Raw genomic sequence first — 19,922 nt, 5'->3', positions numbered from 1 at the left:
CCCCGCTCTGCCTGCTCCGCCATGGCCCCCCGCTCTGCCTGCTCCACCATTGTCTGTCCATGTCTCTGCTCCGCCATGGCTCCCTGCTCTGCCATGGCTCCCTGCTCTGCCTGTTCCACTTCATGGGCCTGGCCCTCCGTCCCTCCCCAGTTCCGCCTCCACTCCACCACCCTCCTGGACTTGTTGGGTTTTGTTTGTGTTTGTTTGGGCGTCTGGAGCCGCCATTAGAGGGGGGAATATGTAATGTGGGGTTTGGTGTTTGCGTTTTGTTTCATGTTCATGTTTTCCATGTCTTTTATTTTGTAATTGTTTCACCCTGTTAGTGTCATGCTTCCTTTGCCCTCATGTATCTCTGCCTTGTGTATGTGTCATGTTCTGATTGGTAGTCTTAGTCATGTGTCTTGTTTCCCATTGGTTTGTTCTTGTGATGTGACCCTCATTGTCTGATATAAGTAGCCATCATGTTCCCATAGTCTTCGTCGTGTATTGAAGTTGTAACCCGATGTCGGTGAGTCTAGTCTGTTCATGCCTCGTCAAGTCTGTTCATGTCTCGTCAAGTCTGTTCATGTCAAGTCAAGTCAAGTCAAGTCTCGGATTATTGTTTGGATCACGTCTGTAAATAAAACTGCACTTGGGTTCTCACTTCAACTCGCCTTCAGTGGATTGAATTCGTTACAGTACTTCTACTATATTGACTGGGTTAAATAGAATTGCATTTCTAAAAAGAGACTAAAATACAATTTTCATTGACTAAAACTATACTAAATGTCATCAGTTTTCGTTGACGAAAACTAGACGAAAATAGTCATGGATAATTCTGACTAAAATAAGACTAAAATGCTCAGACTTTTAGTTGACTAAAACTTGACTAGACTAAAAAGAGTATGAACGTGACTAAAACTAATACAAACTAAAATGACAGCTTCACACAAAGACTAGACTAAAACTAAAATGAAAACAGCCCGCCAAAAACAACACTAATGGGGACCAAAATCCACAAAACATCTGTAGGCCCCGAATGGCTACACCCAGGAGTTTTTTTTTTTTTTTGTGTGGGTGGGCAAGCCCACAGTGGGTTGCCCACAGAAAATCATCATAGGTCCCCAAATTAGGAAACTGCTATTGGCCCCGTATTGGCAAACCCACTCGGGGGCCCATAGCAATTTGCTCATTTGGGGCCTTATGAGGAAAACCATCATGGGGGCCCCAAAGGGCAAAACCGCTGTGGGCCCGCTTGGGCTAACCCACAGGGGCCCTATGTGGATTTTCTGTGGGTTTGCTCTGCCCGCACTGTCCCACAGAAAACCTGCAGTGGGCCCGCGTGGGCATATTTGCTGGGGAGTAGAATATCACGTGTTGTCATCTCAGAATTATGGTGATTATGACATGGTGTGAACGCAGCTTAACTAGTGATGTCTTTTGAGGACGTGCCCATGACATTTCTGGAATTTTAGCCAAGATTTAAAAAAATGAAACAATCTCACAACTTTGTCATGAAGTAATGCTGACCAAAGACCAACTAAATGGTGAAGTCATCATCACCAGGGCTGGATTTACCTCTTATTTTGACATAGGCAAAACTATTTTTTGGGCCCCCCTTCCTTATTAATAGGCCTATATAATATTACCACCCCAGCAAACAAAAATATTTCGTAATCAGTGGAAACCGTTACAGTGTTTTCTATCGCAATAAGCACTTGCAATCAGTCAATAAAAATTGATTATTATCTCTAATAATTTTAACGACCTGGTGTCACAACCACACATCAAGATATTGTTCAGATGATTTATTTCAAGATAAACCTTCCGTTGCAAATTCCAAAACGTCATTTTAGAGCTAATAACAGAGGCTTGGGCCATTGATGTGCAGGCAAATGCAATCATTAGAGCGAGAGAGAGAGATTAAGCGTGTGTGAATACGTGCGTCTGTGCGTCTCTCAGCAGTGTTCAGCAGCACCGTCTAATAGCGAATCTTTAAGTTAAACTGCTTGAAGAACCTCGCTACTGAGAAATGTCATACTTTTTCAGCTGCTAAACTATTTTACTGATAAATTTGTGGGGCAGCGCTGATGACAAGTTTCTGTTCACATCTCCTTGTTGGCAGAGGCTATTTACACTAACTTCGCCCACCAACGTGTGATTGGGCTAGTCAACACTACAAAAGACACTCATCAAACACCAGTTCCAGTGGCATAGATGGTAAAACGCGTACTTTTTGACGTGATCGACCCGAATTCGAGATCGCCATTTGCCGAACTTTTTTTTCCTGCCTTTTCAAATCTCATATCTCATTGGAAAGGCATTTATTTAAAAAAAAAAATCTAAAAGTTGAAAATAATATATTGGGCAGTGTTAGGGTAGTTGGAGGGAGGGCTTTATTATCACAATAAGGTGGCATCCATTTAATAATTTGAATTAAAATTATAATTTACACGTTATTACTGCGCACTGTTTTTTAATGTACTACAATACTGAGGTGCAGATAATTGCCACTATTTGCAATAACTAGTATAAATAGCAGAAAATCCTACTTTTTAACATAGTGTAAATAGAATCTATAAAGTAAAGTGCTTTTGCTTTCGCCTAGAAACACACAGCTTTCACCCTGACATGGCTGCTTCAACACTAACTGCGGTTACTGAAACCACGCCTTCTTTCTTTGCGTGCACATTTGGGACGCATTATACTAATATTGCCACATAGTGAGGTAGATATGTGGGGGCATGTTTGAACGAGCCGTTTTAGGGGGGCGTGGCAGAGTCTTAACTTTGATAAAGAATATCTCTTTGGTTTTGAGACTTTAGTCTTTGCAACTTCAGGGATCTTATCTATGCACAATCAGCTTGTAACACTCCAAAGAGAAAGGAAAACTTGAAATCGCATCATATGACCCCTTTAAGAATCTCGCTCGAAGTAAAAGGTCATCCAAGTACTTTTTGCCTACTCTTTTGAGTACTGTGGATTCAGACATACCTTTTTGTCACGGCCTACTGTCTTTTGCCCACTATACAGTATAGTGTGATTTTTGATGCAGTTTAAAATTCCCCTGGCTATTTCAATACAGTATGCGACTATCATTTTGACGTATTATGTTATTTAGATACTAATAGACTATCACATATGATGCTCAAGAGACAATATTAGCTGCAATGAATGTGGGGGGAATTTTAATAATTTTAATGAGTGAAATCAAACATTAGCAACCGTTTTTATTTATAGATTTATTTAATTTGACAAGCTTTATTTAATTTCAAATGCTGACAAATATGAGTGTTTTCAAAAACCTTTTTCATGCACATTTAAAAGAGAAGAATTAAGGACATACATAAATCTCGTACCTTTCCAGTCCACGTACTACTCTTTAACTAAAATTGTTTATACTTTCTTAGCTTTTGCAAAGAACACAGCAGTGACATCATCCACTCCCACCTTCATGTCTGGAGGCAGGTGGTAAATACACAACTGCAACAGCTCATATCCACTGGCCTTCAGGCTAGCACAGACCTGAGACTCATCCAGAGGGACCACAGGGATGTACAGCCCTGGTGCCCCCATGTAGAAGCTCTCTCCCAGGGCACCAATAAGCAGGAGGTAACCACCTTTTTTAAGCAGGCTGGAGATGTGTCCTAGGGCATGGTTGAAGGAAAGCAAGTCATGGCTTACACTCTCCAGGCAGAAAGATGACACCAGACAGTCTGCTCCAGAAGGGGGCAAGAACTCTGGTGATAATGGAAAGGACTGGTGTACGTCAACTGGCAGCACATCAGACACAACTGAGCGAAGACGTGTTGCTTTTTCTGCCCAAGCCGATGAACTAGAGAAAATGAAAAGGTTCAGGACACTGGACTAGATTATTAGATATTACGTGCAAATTTTACATCTGGACTGTTTATGTTTGTCAACATGAAATGGCATTTGCAACCTATTTCACTCTTGTTTTATATATATATATATGGCCCCTATATATACATACATACATACAGTATATATATATATATATATATATATATAACAAGAGTGAAATAGGTTGCAAATCTGAGTGAAAGAAAATAGTAAATAAATAAATACATACATGCATACACACACACACACACGCACACACACACACATAAAAGACTAAAATAAAATAAGACCAGGAACACAAATGGGACTTGATTTCACATGCACCTGTGAGAGAATTATGTCATATCAGAAAGGCAATGGCACATTTTCAAAATACATTGTTATTTGACCTTGCTGCCTTAACTTAATGACATGTTGAATATATTAAATTTTTGTTATGGACAATTTATTGTTTACATTTTACTGTCATTGTCACAGAAATCTTGCTACATTTGCATGTAGATAAAAATAAAATATTTAAAAAGTTTATTTTGATTACCATCCAATCTTAAAACAAAGTTTTAGCTCTCCTGTGTTGTTAACATGGTGGATTGCCCACAGAAAACCCTCATGGGGGCCCAAAAGGGCAAAACCGCTGTGGTCCCACATGGGCTAACCCACGTGGGTTTGCTCTACCCGCACTGTCCCACAGAAAACCCGCAGTGGGCCCGCAGTGGGCATGTTTGCTGGGGAGTAGCGCTGGTCAGCTGCACACTACTTTTCAGTATGTTGTGCTCGTCTGTTTAGTTTATTCTTTAATGTTTATTGTTAAATGTTCATCTATGGTCTTACTAAAGTGGAATAATGACTATTTAGAAAGCTGTATTCCTATTCCTGGTTTTAGTTCTGAGGACTATTGGCCTGTCTGAATTATATTTGGAGACGCAAACCACAATCACGCATGGGAGCTGGAGAATGGATACGAGCAGCGTAAAGCCACTGCTCATACGGCAGTACAGCCGAAAGACTTTGCTGGAGATAAACTTAAAAATGTGTCAAGAGATGATAGCAAGTCACTTAGAAAGCTTGATGGTTGAAAATATACCACATTAAATTATTAGATTGAAAGACAAGAAACGAGGAAGGAGAGGCGGTATTCGGAATCACTTCTGACGGAGATGTACTCGGCCGCCTTTGCCATCCCTCATCTTCAGTATGTGCTCATTGAACAATATGGACATCATAAGATCTTATACAAGGTATTGTAACGAATTCCGCTTTGCATCTTTGTTATGCTTTACAGAAAGTTTGTTACAATCTACAATGCCCGATGCTCTTTTTGAGGTACATGGATTCACCTTTGTGCGAGCGAACAGGGATAAAGACTCAGGAAAAAGCAAAGGGGGTGGGATGTGTATGTACATTAATGATAAATGGTGCTGAGCGTACTCTGTGAAATGTAAGATCTGTGATCCAAATGTGGAAAATTTAGGCATGATTTTAAGACCCTTTTATCTGCCAAGAGAATTTGGATGCATTTTATTGTTTGTGGTGTACGTCCCGCCCAGTGGCAAACCGACACACTTGCTGAGCACATACATGAACTGCAGCTTAGGTACACAGATGCACCTGTGATAGTGCTTGGAGACTTAAATCATTGTAACCTGGAGTCTGTTTTACTGGGATTTGAACAATATGTAAAGTCAGAAACAAGAAAGCACAACATTCTTGACAAATACTTTGTGAATGTGAAGGATGCTTATGTTTCTAGGTGTAGACCACCGATACTGAACTCTGATTATAATGTAGTCCATATGATGCCAGTTTATAAAACTGAACTTAAAAGAGGTAAACCGGAAGAGAAAGTGATTAGGCTGTGGTCAAATGAAACTAGAGAATAATTGAGAGCCTGCTTTGAATGGACAGACTGGGAAATATTTCATGAAGGCTAGCTAGGTGAATGGACTGAGGTGATAAGTGATTAACTTTTGAGTACAGTTGGTTATTCTTACTAAAGAGATCATAGTTTATCCAAATAATAATATGTAACCAAAGATATTAACGAAGTTATGAATCAGAGGAAAACAGCTTTTAAAAATAAAACTTTACATTACTTAGGCAGAAAAAAAACACAAACAAAATCAAACTAAAGGAAGCTAAAACATCTTATAGACAGCGTTTAGAAGATGAGTTTAAGGCCAATAACAATAAGAAGGTGTGGGGTATTTTAAAAAACAATGACAGGACTAACATCTTTAAATAAATCTATCATGACAGATAATGAAATTTGTTTTGTCAATGAATTAAATACATATTTTATTAGATTTGAAATGACTGATAATTATGTCAACTGTAATGAACTACTTGGCACAGTTGTACTTTCTCCCTCAGAAAGGATTGTTATTGATGTTACATTTACATTACATTTAGTCATTTGGGCAGACGCTTTAATCCAAAGCGACTTACAAATGAGGACATTGGAAGCAATCAAAATCAACAAAAGAGCAATGATAGGCAAGTGCTATAACAAATCTCAGTTAGCTTACACATAGCAAGGGTTATTTTTTAAAATTATATAATAAAAAGAAAAAAGAATAGAAAAAGAATATAGCAAGCTAGTGTTAGAGGCCTTTTTTTGCTTTTGTTAATTGTATAATAAATAAAAAGAAAACAAATAGATAGAACACAAAAAGATTAGAAAAGTTTACTTTTTTTTTTATTTTTTTAAAGAAAACAAGCAGTTAGTAAATGAATAGAGTGCAAGTCTAAAAGGGGCAATTTTATATTTAATATAAAGGTCCATGAAAGTGATTTTGTGCCTCTTTGGGATGGCACAATAAAGCAATGTTCACTCGCAGAATGCAAGCTTCTAGAGGGCACATATATCTGAAGAATTTAATTTAGTTAAAGGGGTGCAGAGCCAGTGGTGGTTTTGTAGGCAAACATTAATGCCTTGGAATTTATGTGAGTAGGTATTGGTAGGCAGTGCAAACTGATAAACAGAGGTGTGACGTGCATTATTTGTGGCTCATTAAAAATTAAACTTGCTGCCGCATTCTGGATTAATTGTAAAGATTTGATAGAACTGGCTGGAAGACCTGCCAAGAGAGCATTGCAATTGTCCAACCTGGACAGAACAAGAGCTTGAACAAGAAGTTGTGAAGCATGGTACGAAAGAAAGGGCCTGATCTTCTTGATGTTGAATAAAGCAAATCTGCAGGACCGGGCAGTTTTAGCAATGTGGTCTGAGAAAGTCAGCTGATCATCAATCATAAGTCCAAGGTTTCTGGCTGTTTTCGAAGGAGTTATGGTTGATGTGCCTAACTGGATGGTGAAATTGTGATGAAACGATGGGCTTGATGTAGCCACAAGCAGTTCTGTCTTGGCAAGGTTGAGTTGAAGATGATGGTCCTTCATCCAGCAAGAAATGTCTGTTAGACAAGCTGAGATGTGAGCATAGAACAAGAGCTTGAACAAGGAGTTGTGTTGCATGTTCTGAAAGAAAGGGCCTGATCTTCCTAATGTTGTATAAAGCAAATCTGCAGGATTGGGTAGTTTTAGCAATGTGGTCTGAGAAAGTCAGCTGATCATCAATCATAACTCCAAGGTTTCTGGCTGTTTTTAAAGGAGTTATGGTTGATGTGCCGAACTAGATGGTGAAATTGTGATGAAACGATGGGTTTGATGGAACCACAAGCAGTTGTCTTGGCAATGTTGATTTGAAGATGATGGTCCTTCATCCAGCAAGAAATGTCTGTTAGACAAGCTGAGATGTGAGCAGCTATCGTCAGATCATCAACATGGAATGAGAGGTAGAGTTGAGTGTCATCAGCATAGCAGTGATATGAAAAGCCATGTTTCTGAATGACAGAGCCTAGTGATGCCATGTAGACAGAGAAGAGAAGTGGTCCAATAACTGAGCCCTGAGGTACCCTAGAAGTTAGATGTTGCGACTTGGACACCTCACCTCTCCAAGATACCTTGAAGTACCTATCTGAGAGGTAAGACTCAAACCAATGGAGTGCGGTTCCTGAGATGCCCTTTGCTAATAGGGTTGACAGGATGATTTGGTGGTTAACCGTTTCAAAAGCAGTGGACAGATCCAGCAAGATAAAGAAATCTCTTCTGTTTAACAAGCCTGCATTTATTTGATCCAAAATATACAACAAAATCAGTAATATTGTGAATTTTTTTACTATTCAAAATAACTGCTTTCTATTTGAATATTTTTTATTATTATTATTATTATTATTATTATTATTATTATTATTATTATTATTATTATTATTATTATTATTATTATTATTATTATTATTATTATTATTATTATTATTATTATTATTATTATTATTATTATTATTATTATTATTATTATTATTATTGTTATTGTTATTATTATTATTATTATTATTATTATTATTATTATTATTATCATCATCATCAATATTTAAAACAGGTGAGTAAATTTTTCAGGATTCTCTGATGAATATAAAGATCAAAAGATCATTATTTATCTTAAATAAAAAGTGTTTGTAACATTATACATTATACCATTCAAAAGCTGGAAGTCTGTATAATTTCTTTATTTATTTATTCATTTTTTGGGGAACAAAATTATATAAATTAATACTTTTATTTAGCAAGGATGTATTAAATTGATCAAACGTTTATAATTTTACAAAAGATTTCTATTTCAGATCAATGCTGTTCTTCTGAACTTTCTAATTATCAATGAAACCTGAAAAAAATTACTCAGCTATTTTCAATCACAGGAATAAATTAAATTTTAAAATATATTCAAATAGAAAACAGTTATTTTAAATAGTAAAAATATTTCAAAATTGTACTTTTTTTGCTCTACTTGAACAGAAAAGATTACTTTAAAACATTAAAAAATCTTACTGTTCAAAAACGTTTGACTGGTAGTGTATAAAACATTAAATGATCTATACGATTTTTTAAAAATGATTTTAATGCTCCATAAGCATTTATATAATAAATATGTGAAACTGTACTGACAGTACATACAGTACATATCATCTAATTCAAGGCATTTATTTAATGAATGGAGGCTGAACAAGAACAGGCTTCTTCAATTATTTATTATCATATGATAACCTCTGGTGGACAACCTTAGTATTACAGTCTTCATCTATCACAATAACTGTCTGATAGTTTTTAATTTTGGTTGGCCCCTGAGCATTTTACATTTATGAAACTTAGAATGTTTCCCAAGAATGACTTGTTCTCCATAAGTAAAATGTTTTTGAAGTGTTTGGATAATGCACTTTAAAGATATAACAAAATTACTATTTTTTTTACTGTTACTTTAATAAATCACCATTGCAACACCGTTCAAGATATCCAAAATCTGCTCACAATTTAGCATCTTTAGTATCTTGGCATCATGTTGAAAAGGTTTGGTGTGAATGGAATGATTTTTGCAAGAGTAGTATGCATTAATTCACAGCCTGATTTTTGATAAAATCCACATTCATACCAAAATAGCCAACTTCCTGTTGGTCGTAGCTAATGACTGTACATTAGAAAGTTGTCTGGCTTGATGAGAACAATATATGTACCGAGTTTGGTGTCTGTAGGAAAAACGAACCCCCCCCCACTTTTGACAAAAGGTGGCGCTATGGAGCACCTCCTCCACGACCATTTATGAGCTTTTGTCAGTGTCTAACTATCATTAATACTGATGTGTGTATTGAGTTTCAAGAAATTCTAAGCATGTCAAGGGCCTCAAAAACACCTGAAAAGAATATTCAAGTTTGACAGGTTGCCATGACAACAGTATATAATATATCAAGGATCCCTTTTCAGATACTCATCGGCCATGTTTTGACATTATTCTGATGAAGTTTGAAGCAAATCTAGTAAAAATAAGATGCTGATTTCAAATGACACACTTCCTGCTGTCAGTTGGTGGCGCTATACCTTTGACTCCTAATAAGCACATCTATGCGATCGGCATCATACAACTAACAAACTGCTGAAGTTTGATCAAAATCAGACAATGTGTGCAAAAGTTGTTAGACACTTCCTGTTTCTCATTTATCGCCATAACTTCGTCGCCTCGCCACAGCCAAACCGTTCAAGATATAAATAAACCCTTGGCAATTTTGCATCCCCAATGTCTTGAGATCATGTTGACTGAGATTGGTGTCAATCGGTGGAAAATCCTCAGAGGAGTATAGCAAATTCCAGAGCATGCGTTTTCAACAAAAACATAAATAGCCGACTTCCTGTTGAGCGAACCACGGAATGTCAGCACAAAAGTTGTTCGGCCTGATACGGTCTATATGTGTATGAATTTTGGTAACTGTAGGTCAAACGGTGTGCGCTACAGATCCCTCAAAAGTCGCCTTTTTGAAGGCTGTGCCACGCCCCCCCTTGGTGACCCCCCCCCATGTGAAACTCTGTCCGGCCCTGATGGCCGCAGGTTCCAACATGTGTGCAAAGTTTCAAGAGTTTTCGTGTATGTTAAGGGCCCCAAAACCCCCAAAAACCTTGGAAAAAAAAAATAAATATAGCTGCAAGCAGCGATGGCGGGCCCAAGCCATCAGTGCAAACGCCACCCCAGTGGCATAAGGAAAACTGTGCCCAGCAGGCACATGCATTTACAGTAACCCTCTGGCGGTCTGGTTTTAAGGGATATGGCAATTAAAGGGCTAATCCAAACCATCAAGACTGTGAAACAGACATACACAGAACAATATATAAAACTTTAGTAACACTTTACAATAAGGTTTCAGTTATTAACATTAACTATATTAATTAACATGAACAATAATTATATAGCATGCATTAATGTCAGTTAATATTCAAAACTTAAACTAAAAAAATTGCTAACACTTTATAATAATTGCACACTATGAATCATTAGTTAAGCATTAGTAAACAGTCAATTCATCCTTTATAAAGCATTGTTCCAACATTAATAGGCATTAGTAAGCAGTTTATAAATACAGCTATAAATGTTTTGTTCTTGAGCATATCTATAGTTTAATAATTGTATTTGCATACTTTATTAATGATCAATTTATAATTTCTAAATTATTACGTTATTTACAAACCAGTTATTTGGGAGTTCATGAGATCATTTAGAAAGTGTTAGTAAATGATTAATAAACTATTTAAATGTACATTTATAAATCTTATTATTTAGACACATGATAATAGTTGCTTCCAAACAGAAAAGTTAAACAAACACAACACAGAGGGATACAGAACACAAAAATAGTTTTTCAAGATTTAAACAATTAAACTGTACAACTGTTCACTTGATAAAAAAAAAATAATAATAAACCTCTGCAATTTCATAGAAAAAAATTCAAGAGTACAGTTGTACAATTTCATTTTTTTTTTTTTTTTGCATCTTGAAATAAATATTTCTGAGTTCTGTATCTGTCTGTGTTGTGTTTGTTTATTTTTTCTGTTAAGAAGATAACTGAGCCTTTAAATTTCCTTTGTAATAGATATGCCTATAAATCAAGAACAAGGCATTTATAGCTGTATTTATAAATTGCTTACTAATTACTATTAATGTTGGGACAATGCTTTAGAAAGGATGAACTGACTATTTACTAATGCTTACCTAATGATTCATAGCGTGCAGCAGGCCCGGATTGGCTAATCGGGAGCATCGGGAGGATTCCCAGTGGGCCGGTCTGTTTTTTTGGCCACGAGGGCCGCGGTGTTGTCGTGCCACTGGGGTTGAAATATGGATGCTAATTTTATTTTTTTTTTTTTTTTGCATCTTGAAATAAATATTTCTGAGTTCTGTATCTGTCTGTGTTGTGTTTGTTTATTTTTTCTGTTAAGAAGATAACTGAGCCTTTAAATTTCCTTTGTAATAGATATGCCTATAAATCAAGAACAAGGCATTTATAGCTGTATTTATAAATTGCTTACTAATTACTAATAATGTGGGGACAATGCTTTAGAAAGGATGAACTGACTATTTACTAATGCTTACCTAATGATTCATAGCGTGCAGCAGGCCCGGATTGGCTAATCGGGAGCATCGGGAGGATTCCCAGTGGGCCGGTCTGTTTTTTTGGCCACGAGGGCATGATATGTACAACAAACAACGTAATAAAAACATTGCTAAAACATGGCTAATCGGGAGTACCGGGAGGATTCCCAGTGGGCCAGTCTGTTTTTTTGGCCGCGAGGGCCGCGGTGTTGTCGTGCCACTGGGGTTGAAATATGGATGCTGTCCACTGATCTATAATAGATATTAAATATAGATCAGTGATGCTGTACCTAGACTGCCTCCACTCTTTTAATTTATAATTTTCATATTATTATTTTCACCAGGCCATATCAATAACAAATTCTCAATTGATCACTCTTTTTGTGCAAATCATTGTTTTATTTGTGAAGTAGCCGTTTGAGAAAGGCTTTAAGACCAAGCACCTAGACTGCCTCCACTCTTTTAATTTATAATTTTCATATTATTATTTTCACCAGGCCATATCAATAACAAATTCTCAATTGATCACTCTTTTTGTGCAAATCATTGTTTTATTTGTGAAGTATCCGTCGAGGAAGGCTTTAAGACCAAGCGGAATCCTCTGCCGGCTCCTGCTTCACAGCGAGCAGGTCTCGCGCTGACGGCAGTTCCCTTCACCGTCCGTGTTTTGATTCAGTTTGGGCGAATGCAAACAACTTATTGATCATGAGCCCAACATTCAATCTACCTGAGGGAAGACATCTACATTGTAATGCATATTAAATAGAGAGAGAAAAAATACATTAAAAAAAGAACTTCTAGCGTATTCCTAAACTTGGACCTCATTATTGAAGTACAAAACCAAGCACCAGAAGCAGCACACACTCTCTAAGTTTTACTTATTGAAAAATATGCATTTTCATCCATTCAAAGGCTATATGGTTGTAATGATTTTTTAGTTCAAAACTTTAAATGCCATTGTTTAAAATGCTTTATTGACTGACGTTTCATAGACCTTCAGTTGTTACGCTTTCAAATTTCATGCCATTTGTAATTTCACAGTATTTTCACCTCCTAACTTTCTACACTTGTGAAGTCACAATTCTATATTGGTACAATTTACTCAGGCCGATGCCATTTTTTGTATGACATTAAAATTATTTTTAGAATAATTGCACATAAATAGGTTAAGCAAAACAATTGTGATTATTTCTGAGAACTATTTGACTGCAGGCAGACATAGGCCAACATTATGGTACAGTATAAATATTTGGAGCATAGTAGTTCCACCTCCTAACTTACTACACTTGTGAAGTCACAATTCTATATTGGTACAATTTACTCAGGCCGATGACCTTTTTTGTATGACATTAAAATTATTTTTAGAATAATTGCACATAAATAGGTTAAGCAAAACAATTGTGATTATTTCTGAGAACTATTTGACTACAGGCAGACATAGGCCAACATTATGGTACAGTATAAATATTTGGAGCATGCCTTATTATGTCCCTTATTTTCTTAAAGAACAAACACTTATTTTCTACAAGAATACAAGAATAAACACAATTTTCTTAAAGAATAAAATATAAACAATCACAGTTGTCCATTATTTTCCATTTATGAAGTTAATTGGCAACCCTAATGATGATGTAATTATCTTTTGACTTAAAAAAAAAAACAACAAAAAAAAAATCTTCAGTTGTTGGAGATATGCGAGCAAAAATTAATAGATGAAAAATGGATAATATAAAGTGCGAAGACAGCACTGAAAAAGCCTGTAAAAAAATAAATAAAATAAATAAATAAGTGGGCCGGTCTAAGGCATGAAACTCCAGGGCTGAAAATGAGTCCCACTCCCTGTCGTGCAGTTATTATAAAGTCATATCAAATTATGTTGTCAGTGCCCTACTGATAGTTTTTTAATTTTCTGTTATCCATAGAGCGTTGTAAAGTCGTGAAACTATGCATATTTCCTCTGAATTACTTGTTCGCTGTATGTAAAAAGTTTCGAAGTGTTTGGAAGCTGCACTTTAATAATATAAGACAATTACTGTTTCCTTTTTTACTGTTATTTTAATAAATCACCACGGCAAAACCGTTCAAGCTATCCAAAATCCATCCGCAATATAAGTTCCTCAATGTTTTGGCATCATGTAGACAAAGTTTGGTGTGTATAGTATAATTTTCCTCTGAGGAGTATGCATTAATTCACAGCTTTATTTTTCAAAAAATCCATATTCAAATCAAAATAGCCGACTTCCTGTTGGTCGTAGCTGATGACTGTACATTAGAAAGTTGTCCGTCTTGATGAGACCAATGTATGTTCCAAGTTTGGTGACTGTAGCTAAAACTAACCCCCCAAGTTTTGTCAAAAGGTGGCGCTATAGAGTGCCTCTTCCACGCCCTTTTATGAGCTTTTGCCAGTGTCTATCTATCATTAATGCTGATGTGTGTGTTAAGTTTCAATAAATTCTAAGCATGTTAAGGGCCTTAAAAACACCAGAAAATAATATTAAAGTTTGACACATTGCCATGGCAACAAAATTTCAGATATCAATATCCCCTCACCAGTTTTACATCGGCCGTGTTTTTACATTAATCTGCTGAAGTTTGAAGCAAATCGGGTAAAAATAAGATGCTGAATTAAAAGCATTTTGAAAATGACACGCTTCCTAAAGCCAGTTGGTGACGTAATATCTTTGACTCCTAATAGTCACATCTATGCGATCGCAGTTTTACATCGGCTGTGTTTTGACATTATTCTGAAGAAGTTTGAAGCAAATCGAGTAATAAAAAGATGCTGAATTTAGAGCATTTTGAAAATGACACACTTCCTGCTGCCAGTTGGTGGCGCTATAACTTTGACTCCTAATAGTCACATGTATGCGATCGGCATCATACAGCGAATAAACCGCTGAAGTTTGATCAAAATCAGAAAATTTATGTGGATGTTATTAGAAACTTCCTGTTTCTTATTTCTCGCCATAATTCATCGCCTCGCCACGAGCAAACCATTCGAGATATCAAAAATCCCTTTGCAATTTAGCATCCCCAATGTCTTGAGATCATGTTCACCGAGGTTGGTGGCAATCAGTGGACAATTCTCAGAGGAGTATATCAAATTCCAGAGCATGCACTTTTTAAACAGCCCTGAATAGCCAACTTCCTCTTGGGCGGAGCCAATGACATGCAGCGAAAAAATTGTTTGGCTCAATGAGATCTATACGTGTACCAAGTTTCATATGAATATGTGCAAGCATGTGTGAGCTATACATCAAGTTTTCAGACTGTGTTCCAGGGGGCGCTGTAGAGTCAAAATAAAAATAAAAATAATAATAAATATAGCTGCAAGCAGCGATGGCGGGCCCAAGCCGTCAGTGCAAACGCCATCCTGGAGGCATCAGCACATGCATTTACAGTAACCCTCTGGCAGTCTGGTTTTAAGGGATACGGCAATTAAAGGGTTAGTCCAAACTATTAAGACTGTGAAACACACATACACAAAACAATATATAAAACTTTAGTAACACTTTACAATAAGGTTTCAGTTATTAACATTAACTGTATTAATTAACATGAACAATAATTAAAAAATATTAATAAATAATTTAAAAATATATTGTTCATTGTTAGTTCATGTTAGTTAATGCATTAATTAATGTTAACCAAAGAGACCTTATTGTAAATTGTTGCCAACACTTTTTATGATCTATAAGCTTTTATAAAAAATATTTTAATGATCTATAAGCAGTTGTGAAAATTACATAAAACAATGTTACCAGTAAAATACATATTAACTTATTTTATATATATATATATATATATATTATAGGTCAGGTAGTTATAAAACATTTAGTAGTTGCCAGCCATCTATTTTTGTGAGCTCATCTAAAGTGAGGACTGTTTATACCTATATATTTATACCTATGTATAAGGAGATTTAAAAGCTCATTAATCTTCCAAACAGAAAGTTAATCAAACACAACACAGAGGGATACAGAACACAAAAATATTTTTTCAAGATTAAAAAAATGAAACTGTACAACTATTCACTTGATGAAAAAAGAAAAGAAAAATACACTTTAGAAAACATTTTTAGAAAAAAAAATCAAGTGTAGTTTCTTTCTTTTTTTTTGCATCTTGAAATAAATATTTCTGAGTTATGTTTCCCTCTGTGTTGTGTTTGTTTATTTTGGGGTCCGAGGGTGTTTTGGGGCCTGGAAAAGTTTTGACATGCCCTGACATTTGTGCTTTTTTCAGTTGCTTACAAACATTTTAATGTCTAAGGTTTAATAACACTGTAATCAGGACAAACTGGACTACAATAATATGTGAGCAGCATGCATGTACGTGATTGTGTTTTGGAGAAAACAACGTTTATGCGTGCTTAGTGAAAAACTAAAAATTTATCCTAATAGTCACATTTATGCGATCGGCATCATACACCGAAAAAAACCCTGAAGTTTGATCAAAATCAGACAATGCATGTGTATGTTATTAGACACTTCCTGTTTCTCATTTCTCGCCATAAATTCATCGCCTTGCCACGAGCAAACCGTTCGAGATATCAAAAATCTCTTCGCAATTTAGCATCCTCCATGTCTTGAGATCATGTTCACCGAGTTTGGTGACAATCGGTTGGAAACCCTCATAGGAGTATATCAAATTCCACAGCATGCACTTTTCACAAAACCTTAAATAGCCAACTTCCTGTTGGGCAGAGCACTGACGGTCAGCATGAAAGTTGTTCGGCCTGATGAGACCTATATGTGTATGAATTTTGGTGAGTGTAGATCAAACGGTGCGTGCTACAGAGCTCCTGAAAAGTCGCCTGTTTAAAGGCTGTGCCATGCCCCCCCCGGTAACCCCCCCATGTGAAACTCAGTCCAGCCTTGATGGCCGCAGATTCCAACATGTGTGCAATGTTTCAAGAGTTTTCGAGTATGTTAAGGGCCCCAAAAACCTTGAAAGAAAAATAATAATAATAATAATAATAATAATCCTTCGAAAAACAATAGGGCCTGCTCCTTACTGGCTTTGGCCCTAATAAATATAGCTGCAAGCAGCGATGGCCCAAGCCATCAGTGCAAACGCCACCCCAGTGGCATCAGGAAAACTGTGCCCAGCGGGCACATGCATTTACAGCAACCCTCCGGCAGTCTGGTTTTAAGCGATACGGCAATTAAAGGGTTAATCCAAACCATCAAGTCAATATATAAAACTGTAGTAACACTTTACAATAAGGTTTCAGTTATTAACGTTAACTATATTAATTAACATGAACAATAATTATATAGCATGTATTAAAGTCAGTTAATATTCAAAACTTAAACATTAAAACAATTGGTAACACTTTATAATAACTGCACACTATGAATCATTAGTTAAGCATTAGTACATAGTCAATTCATCCTTTATAAAGCATTGTTCCAAGATTAAAAGGCATTAGTAAGCACATGTCCTGCTGCCGCGTGATTTCCCCGTTGATTCTGCGTCGCGGTCCGCTCTGAAGAGCTGAAAGCCCGGGAGACTCAACGCGTTGTCCGGAATGTCGTCATTCAGCTCATAGCGTGCAGTTATTATAAAGTGTTACCAAATTATGTTGTCAATGCCCTACAAATTAAGTGTTTCTAGGATTTTGTTTGTCCCTAAAACTGACAGAAAAGGATGAGGCCTAAGAGATTTCTTAAGCTGTAATGGAAAAAAAAAAATCGACAAAAAAATACCGATTATTTTTTTCGTCAAGTCAAGTCTCGGATTATTGTTTGGATGTTTGGATCACCTGTAAATAAAACTGTACATGGGTTCTCACTACGCTCGCCTTCAGTGGACTGATTCGTTAGAACATTAGATAATGCACTGTGAATTAACATGAACATTTTGATTAACTAACATCAACAAACATTAATAAATGCTGTGAAAATATATTGTTCATTGTTAGTTCATGTTAGTAAATGCATTTACTAATGTTAACAAATGAGACCTTATTTTAAAGTGTTACCAAAACCTTTAATGATTTATAAGCATTTTTTAACTATTTTATTGATCTATAATATTTGTCCAATATTTTTGCCTTCATTACAGCTTAGTCTTGATCTGTGAGCTGAACTGTTGGAAAACAAACAACAACAACAAAAAAATTACTGATTATTTTTTTTCCTGGTGATCAACGAGATGTTTAAAAGTTTCTCTCTCTCTCTCTCTCTCCTCAGAATGACTTGTTCTATGTATGTAAAAAGTTTTGAACTGTTTGGAAGCTGCACTTTAATAATACAACACAATTACGCTTTCATTTTTTCCTGTTATTTAAAAAAAATCACCAGGGCAAAACCGTTCAAGCTATCCAAAATCCATACGCAATATAAGTTACTCAATGTTTTGGCATCATGTAGACAAAGTTTGGTGTGTATTGAGCAATTTTCCTCTGAGGAGTATGCATTAATTCACAGCTATATTTTTTCAAAAATCCATATTCAAATCAATATAGCCGACTTCCTGTTGGTCGTAGCTAATGACTGTAAATTAGAAAGTTGTCCGGCTTGATGAGAAGAATATACGTAACAAGTTTGGTGACTGTAGCTAAAACAAACCCCCCAAGTTTTGTCAAAAGGTGGCACTATAGAGTGCCTCCAGTGTCTATATATCATTAATACTTATATGTGTGTTGAGTTTCATGAAATTCTAAGAATGTTATCTGCCCCAAAATCACCAGAAAATAACATTCAAGTTTGACACATTGCCATGGCAACAATATTTCAGATATCAATATCCCCTCACCAGTTTTACATCGGCAGTGTTTTGCCATTATTCTGAAGAAGTTTGAAGCAAATCGGGTAAAAATAAGATGCTGCATTAAAAGCATTTTGAAAATGACACACTTCCTGCCGTCAATTGGTGGTGCTATGACTTTGACTCCTAATAGTCACATGTATGCGATCGGGATCATACACCGACAAAAAACCCTGAAGTTTGATCAAAATCAGACAATGTATGTGTATGTTATTAGACACTTCCTGTTTCTCATTTCTTGCCATAAACTCATCGCCTCGCCACGAGCAAACCGTTCGAGATATCAAAAATCTCTTCACAATTTAGCATCCCCCTTGTCTTGAGATCATGTTCACCGAGTTTGGTGGCAATCGGTTGGAAATCCTCAGACAAGTATATCAAATTCCAGAGCATGCACTTTTTACACAGCCCTGAATAGCCAACTTCCTGTTGGGCGGAGCCAATGACATGCAGTGCAAAAGTTGTTCGGCTCAATGAGGTCTATATGTGTACTGAGTTTCATATGAATACGTGCACATAAGTGTGAGCTATACATGAAGTTTTCCGACTGTGTTCCAGGGGGCGCTGTAGAGCCCCTGTGCCACGCCTGGGTCCCAATCTCTGCGGCGTACTAATGACCTCAGGTTTCAAATTGTGTGCCAATTTTCAAGAGTTTTTGAGCATGTTAAGGCCCCCAAAAATCCCCGGATAGTCGAAGAAAAAATAATAATAATCCTTAGGAAATCAATAGGGCCCTGCGCCTTACTGGCTTGGGCCCTAAATATAGCTGCAAGCAGCGATAGCGGGCCCAAGCCGTTAGTGCAAATGCCAGTTCAATAAGGTTTTAGTTTTTAACATTATATAAGTTAACATGAACAATATTTGTATAGCATTTATGAATCTTAGTTAATATTATATTCAAAATTGGCTACCACATTATTAAATAAAATTTATATTTAATATACATCAGTTACTCTACCATGAACTAACATAAACAATTTTTAATAACACAAATAAATACAGTAAAAATATGTTGTTGATGCTTAGTTTGTTAGTTGTGAATTAACTAATATTAAAAACTATATTATTTAACTATATTAGTTAACATGAACAACAATTATATAGCATTTATTAATGTTAATTAATGTTAAGTTAAAAATGTTTTAATACATTATTAAAATTTAAAGTTGTATCTTAACATTAGTTTATGTACTGTGAATTAACATGAACATTAATGTTTTTGTTACTTTTAACTAACATTAAAAAAGATTAATAAATAATCTAAAAATATATTATTCATTGTTAGTTCATGTTAGTTAATGCATTAATTAATGTTAACCAAAGATACCTTATTATAAATTGTTGC

General features: G+C 36.0%; 1 protein-coding gene across 1 annotated transcript; it reads right to left on the bottom strand.

Moving 5' to 3' along the window:
• Positions 1 to 3,375: 3,375 nt before the first annotated feature.
• pnmt (phenylethanolamine N-methyltransferase) lies at positions 3,376 to 5,023 on the bottom strand. The gene is made up of 3 exons (XM_016471138.1): positions 4,990 to 5,023; positions 4,784 to 4,865; positions 3,376 to 3,814 (listed from the first exon to the last, which is right to left on the bottom strand). The coding sequence occupies exons 1-3, from the start codon at positions 5,021 to 5,023 to the stop codon at positions 3,376 to 3,378; spliced, it is 555 nt and encodes a 184-aa protein (XP_016326624.1).
• Positions 5,024 to 19,922: the final 14,899 nt, after the last annotated feature.

Source organism: Sinocyclocheilus anshuiensis, unplaced genomic scaffold (genome assembly GCF_001515605.1).
Source record: "Sinocyclocheilus anshuiensis isolate Anshui unplaced genomic scaffold, SAMN03320099.WGS_v1.1 scaffold1729, whole genome shotgun sequence".
Taxonomy (NCBI): Eukaryota; Metazoa; Chordata; class Actinopteri; order Cypriniformes; family Cyprinidae; genus Sinocyclocheilus; species Sinocyclocheilus anshuiensis.
This window is presented reverse-complemented; position numbering and strand designations above follow the sequence as displayed.